The sequence below is a fragment of the Gavialis gangeticus genome, unplaced genomic scaffold (genome assembly GCF_001723915.1).
Source record: "Gavialis gangeticus isolate Ggan-Ray unplaced genomic scaffold, GavGan_comp1, whole genome shotgun sequence".
In the NCBI taxonomy this organism is placed as follows: domain Eukaryota; kingdom Metazoa; phylum Chordata; order Crocodylia; family Gavialidae; genus Gavialis; species Gavialis gangeticus.
Window position 1 is genome coordinate 7864419 of NW_017729023.1, and position 6936 is coordinate 7871354.

At 44.7% G+C, this 6936-nt stretch overlaps 1 protein-coding gene across 5 annotated transcripts in view; it reads right to left on the reverse strand.

The window, feature by feature from the left end:
• The window catches only part of FRAS1 (Fraser extracellular matrix complex subunit 1), a 468008-nt gene that overhangs the window by 59835 nt on the left and 401237 nt on the right, over positions 1-6936 (reverse strand). For all 5 annotated transcript variants that reach the window (XM_019516785.1, XM_019516787.1, XM_019516786.1 and 2 more), the window contains 2 exons: positions 4535-4659; positions 225-365 (listed from right to left, as the gene is read on the reverse strand). In XM_019516785.1, the coding sequence (XP_019372330.1) occupies positions 225-365; positions 4535-4659 (266 nt within the window). The remainder of the gene's footprint in view (positions 1-224; positions 366-4534; positions 4660-6936) is intronic.

A 6936-nucleotide genomic window follows, 5' to 3' on the forward strand; every position in this document is an offset into this window, starting at 1 on the left:
ACACACACACACACACACACACACACACACACACACACACACACGGACCCTCCCACCAGCTGTTCATTTGAAGCTGTCTAACACCTGTGATTAGGCCAAGGGTGTGCTGGGAGGAACCCATTAATTATCCTCTGTCTTTTGAATGCAAACCTATTTTTGTGGTAAATCAACTGTACAACAGAACAAGGTGGGGGGAGGGGAGGAGGGAGTCATTTCTGTCTTACCTCTGTGTCAGCATCTGTGGCTTTAAGCTCAAACTCTGTGATGGTTTTTCTCACCCCTTCCTGAACCCTCATCCCTGGATTCTGCACCACAGGCAAGGAGTCATCCACTGGGTTTATGGTGATGTCAAATGTTTGACTCACCTGGAAGGGAAAGAAACACACAACTTCTTTATGATGCACACTCTCCACTCAGAACATGACTGAAATGACACAATGATGGCATGAAGAGACAACAGGGGCATCTCATAAATAACAATACTGATGTTTATGTGCAAATCTACTGAGTTTGGGTCAAAACCAGTCTCTGAGTATGGATTTTCCACCTCTATAAACATTACAAAGCTCCATCTTTTCTTTTTGGTATGATTTACATTGGTTTTCTCCTACTCCCTATTCTCCTCCCTTTTTACCTTCCCCTTTTGCAGCTATTATTTCTCTCCCACAGGGTCAGTTCTTCAAAAGAGTTTTTCATCTGAAGAGTTTCTTCACATACAGGCTCACTAACCTAGTGAGAGGGGTTTTAAACTAGGTTCAACAGCAGTTGGAGACAAAAGCCCAGATGTAAGAGAACCAAATAACCCATATAAAAGAAAAGTAAGAGAAGGCAATAAGGGTATCCTTAACAATGTTCTCAGAGAATTTAGAGCAGCAGGCTAGTTACCCAAGATGTTTATGCACAAACGCAAAAAGCATGGGGAATAAACAGGAAGAATTGGAAGTCCTAGTGCAATCACAAAAGTATGACGTAATTGGGATAACCAAGACTTGATGGACTAGTTTCCATGACTGGGGGACTATTATGGGTTGGTATACATCATTCAGGAAGGATAGACAAGGGAAAAAGGGAGGTGGTGTCCCTCTATTATACAAAGAGATATACGCTTGTTCTGAAGTGCAGTACAAAGCAGGAGGTAAGCTTGTTGAAAGCATCCAGGTCAAAGCCAGAGGTGATAAAAGCAAGGCTGAAGTATTTAATTCCCTTTTTACTTGATTTTTCATGAGTAATGTCAGCTACCAGATGACAAATACAGTTAGTAGCAAGAATAGAGGAGGTGATAAGCAGCTCAGAATACTAAAAGAACAAGTTAGGTACTATTTAGAGAAGCTAGATGTTCTCAAGTTGGCAGAGCTGGACAGGATATGCCTTAAAGCAGGGGTCGGCAACTGATGACCCAGGTGCCAGATCCATCTTGCAGAGCATCCCTTTAGGGGCATTAGCTCTTTCTGAGCTTTGCCACAGCTAGGCAGCATAAGTACAGGCTCTAGCAGTTCGGGGTGGGGGAAGGAACTGCAACTGGGTAGCAGGGAGAAGTAGAGATGAGCAGGTCCAAGTGCCTCTGACATGAGCCAATTCTTTCTGGCCCCCCACTGGAAAACATTGCTGACCTTTGCCATAGGGTACTCAAGAAATTGGATGAGGTAATTTCAGAGCCACTGAAATTCTTTGAAAACTCATAGTTGTTGGCTGAGGTCCTGGAAAACTGAAAAGGACAAATATAGTGTCCATCTTTAAGAAAGGAAAGAAGGAAAATCAGGGGAATTACAGACCACTCAGTCTGACCTTGGTCTCTGAAAAGATCATGGAGCAGGTCATCAAGAAAGTGGTCTCTTCTGGGTCCTATATTGTTTAATATCTTAATGAATGATTTGTAAGATGGAACTGAATGCAAATTTAGCAAATCTGTAGATGACACACAGAGCTATATGGAGTTGAAGACACTTTGGAGGATAGAATTAGGATTCAGAATAACCTTGATAAACTGGAAAAATGGTCCAAAATTAATCAAATGAAATTCAATAAGAATAAAGACAAAGTCCTACACGTGGAACAGAATTATCGTATGCACAGCTATACATTTGGGGATGACTGGCTGGGCTGCAGTACTGCAAAGAGGACCTGGAGAGCTACAGTGGACCATAAGCTTAATATGAGCTAATGGCGTGTCTACACGTGACACTATGTCACTGTAGTAACGCACTATGGTGACGTAGCATTGTGGGCATCTACATGTGACTAGCAGTTACTTTGCCATAGCAATGTGCTCCCCCAGTATAGCACACCGCTACAGCAAAGTAGCTGCTAAAAATAACCATGCACCACGTGTATGGCGCAGCATGGGCTGTTACTGCACCATGATTCAGTACTTCCAAAAGGAAGTACTAAATCATGGTACAGTAATAATGTTGCCATAGCTACATGTGTAGACATGCCCAATATGAGCCAACAGCATGCACTTTGTGCAAAAGAAGCCTGGGCTGCATTAACAGAAAAGTGTCATTTCTAAGTCAAGGAAAGCGATCCTTCTGTTCTATTTGGCGCTGGCAAGGCCTCGTCTGGAGTAATGTGCCCAGTTTGGGTCACTGCACTTCACGAAATATGTGGACAACTTAGAGTCCAGCGGAGAGCAATGAAAATAATTAGAGGTCTGAGAAACATGACTTACAAGGGGCGTATCTACATGTGCAATTAGCGTGGTGCAATACACTGGCACAAATGGCACTGGAGTTTATTGCTCCCAGGCACTGCATTTGCACATGCACCCAGGACCACAGCACATTGAGTCAGGTCAGAGCAGCTCCACTTGTCACGGGGTACGGGGGGTCAGCCTGACAGCTTGGGGCAGCTCCCCATGGCTCAACATGCTATGGAGGGGCTGTCTGGGGCACAAGGGTGCTCCAGTTTGGAGCTAGCCAGCAGCCCTGTCCCTGTCTACATGTGTATTTATAGATTCATAGAAGTTAAGGGCTGGAAGGGACCTCATGAGATCATCAGATCCAGGCCTCCTGCTCTTAGGCAGGAAAGAAAAGACTGCCGGGTCAGATGACTCCAGCAAGCTGTGCATCCAGTCATCTTTTGAAGATCTTAAGGGTAGGTGATTGTATCACCTCTGTGGGGAGTTTTTTCCAGACTCTGGACATGTGAACCATAAGGAAGTTTCTCCTTATGTCCAATCTGAAGCAATCTTCTAACAGTTTATGTCCATTATTCCTCATCTTCCTCTGGGGTGCCTTTGTGAACAAATGCTCTCCCAGGCCCTGATGTTCACCCCTTATATACATATAGGCTGCCACCAAGTACCCCCTAAGTCTTTTCTTTCTCAGGCTGAACAGTCCTATGTCCTTCAGCCTCTCCTTGTATGGCCTGTCCTCCAGACCTCTAATCATACCTGTGGCCCTCCTTTGGACTCTTTCAAGCTTCTCCACATCCTTCTTGAAGTTTGGCGCCCAGAACTGGATGCAGTACTCCAGATGCACCTCACCAATGCCAAGTAAAGCAGAAGGATGACATCCTTAGTCTTGCTTGAGATGCATCATTTGATGCAAGCCAATGTATTGTTCACTCTGCCAGCTATAGCATCGCATTGGTAGCTCATTTTCATTCTGTGGTTGATCATAACCCCCAGGTCTCTTTCAGCTAGCTAGTGTAGCACCACTGAGCACTTTACTCCACCACAGGATATACAAGTACTATCCTGTTGTGGAGTAACTTAGTTTCCTGAGACCTAATAGGGCTGCACGTGCAGATGTGGAGACTTTACTGCAGAGCTAATTAGGTAGCTCTGCAGTAAACATATTGTTTAGACATGCCCAAGGAGCTGCTAAAAGACCTGGGATTATTTAGTCTGCAGAAAAGAAAACTGAGGAAGATTTTAAGGGTGGTAATACAGATGATTATGACAGACCAGTTTCTGTGGCCACAGGGGACAGGACAAGGAGTAAAAGGTCTCAAATTGCAGCAAGAGAAATGTAGGTTGGTTGTTAGGAAGAATTCTCTCATTTTGAGGGTGGTTAAACATTGAAACAGGCAACCTTCTTAGATAAATATTTATCTAGGATGGTTTGGACAAGGAAGACCTGCTTTGAGTAGGTCTGGATTTGGACTAGATGTGCTGAAGTCCCTACTTTTCTATGATTTTACGATCTGAGGCACATTTGGAAGTATGGCCCCTATTAAGCTGACTAATTGGAAGATGAGCACAAGGGACAGCTGCTAAGCACTTGAAAATCTGGATCTAAGATCTTTGGAAATTCTGATTCATAGGGCCATCCTGGACTGCTTTCAATGCTCCTGAGAGTAATCCCTCCCTTCTCGCACTCTAAATGTGGTCCGGCAGTGATCCGAGTACCATCAGCATGAGAAACAAGAAAACCTGCCAGTATTAAGTTATGAGATCAGGAGCAAAAGCTTGTTTCATTTCATTTGCATGCATGTCTCCCATGCAGCATCAGAACAATGTATTCCCAGCATTTCTATAAAATTCTGCAGACTCAATCTTCATCAACTCTGAGATGAATGTGCTTAGGCCTACCTCATTCACTCCATTAGAGACAGAGAAAGTAAATGAGTCGGAATGTCTCTCAACCTCACTGGTGTGGATGTACTGGATACTGCGAGAGGCCAGGTCTGCTTGGCTGAATGAGCTAATCCTTGTGCCTAGAAAAAAACAAGGAGCAAAATGTTCCACAAATATCGTGAGAAAAGGGTGAAGCAACAGGAGCCAGAAACTCTCTAGGTACTTGGTGCTGACCTGTTCTGGTCTAATGCCAGTTTTACCACAGATTACAATGGAAGCAGTACAGACAGCTCCTGAAAATCCCACCCATTCGGTTTTCAATCAAGTCAGTGGCATCCATCTCACCAAGAGAGGAAGATTTCTGCCCAGTCCTAACATGTGAAATTATAGGATGGTGAGTCACCATCTCAGCAAACGGACTCAGGAGTAGCCATTCAGAGCATTTAAGAGAAGTTAATCTGGGAGGAAGTTAAATGGAAAAGGTGATTTTCTGTTTCAGACAGCATACATTAATATGCCAAATATGCCTTCACTGAACATGGGCAAAAGGTTCCCGGTTTTATTTGGCTAAAAAAGATTTGGTAACATTAAAAAATGACTTGGGCTCATAGGGCGACATTTGTAAAGGTATTTAGGTGACTAGAGATGCAGGAACAGGCATCATGGGACTTTCAAAATTATTTAGATCCGAACTCTAATACCACCCTTGAAAGTTTTGTTCATAGGTTTGGATCAAATAAGCAACCCCAGAAGTACATATTTTCCAAGGTTTATGATCCAGGCTTATTAATTTTGAAGGCCCAAGAAAACAGACTCCCTTCTGAGAGCTACAAGTACTTTCTTCTGGACAATTTAACCAAGAGAACAAACTCTTTCATGCTATTTAACCATTTCTTATTTTTTGTTCTTCCAAAACCTGGCAGAGCAGTGAAACCAGAACTAGCACATTTAAAGTAATGAAGAAAAAAAAGTTAAATCAGCTATTTCAATCCTGAAAAAAAATGTTAGGTTCAATGTTTTTCTGGCATTTTTAGGCAAAAGCTTTGAATATTTTTATGTCCTCCAAACTGGTTTGCTTATTTCTGCTTTCAATTCTTTATCCCAGTACACTTAATGGGTTTAAGGAAGATCTTCTACTTGGGACAGATTAGACCGGTTCGGGGGGAGGGGGGCAGGGAGGCAGAGTCTGGCCTGCAGGCTGGATAAGGCCCACAGTGGACTCTATTTCCCAGCAGCCCACACCCACATCACGGCTGGTTTCCATAAAGACCCAGCAGCGGCAGCGTGGCACTAGGGTTTTCACAGAAACCAGCCCCAGCAGCACTGGTAGGGCGCATGGCTCCAGGGCTGGGATCTTGCAGCAGTGACAGTGTGGTCCAGAGCCAGGGCAGAGCCACAATCTGCTGCCCACATGCCCCGGACAGGGGCATACAGGCAGCAGATCATGGCTCTGCCCTGGTTCCAGATCACGCTGTCATCATTGCAGAGTATGATGAGCTCCAGAGTAGCTCCCCGCCCAGCCATGCATCCTGCCAATGCTGCTTGGGCTGGTCTCCATGGAAACTCTGGACCTGTGCTGCGGCTGCTAGGGTCTCCATAGAAATTGGCTGTGGCAATGCAGCCAGGGGCTGCTGGGAAATGGGTGTCAGGCTGCTGGCCAGATCTATCATTCTGCCCACCCTTGGATTAGACTAACCAATTGCTAAAACAAGACTGTAAAGGACAGTCTGCCTTCTGAACCCCTGCAAAGATTTAAAGTCCATGGGCACTTTTACATGTGCTCTGATGCATTCTGATTAGACCATGCGTTCTGTGCTGCAGCCTCTCATATATTCTGTGTCCCATGTTTCAAAATGGTGGTGCAGGTGCTTTAATTAAAGTCCATCAAATGAGCTTTAGTTAAAACACCCCCACCATAATTTTGAAACACGGGATGCTGAATACATAAGATGCTGTGGGGGGTTTCAATTAGAGTGGCTCCGAAGAGCTGCTCTAATTAAAACACCTCCCCCCGACCCCAGAGCATGTGTATAGGCACCCTCTACATCTAATGATAGTTCACACAGGGGAGAAAAAAGAAAACCTTTGGTAAACAGAAGTTAAACTGAAAGGAACATACTGTGTGAACACAGAGGTTTGAAGTAAACCACTAGAAAGATCAGAGGAACACACAATATCCTGGAATAACTGGCCCTGGAGTGGAATCATTCTAATATTATAAAAGCCTTAATGTGTCTGTCTGTCTGTCCATAACAGCCAATCAGAGTATGAAGAAGCATTTGGACAGTGGCAATGCACTGCTATGATGGTGAGAATACAAGGGACAGAGTGCAGGGGCAAGGCCAGCACAGCTGGGTGCTCCCCCGCCCTGCTCCTTGGAGCCGACAGCAACAGAGTGGATGGAACCGGGGGGGGGG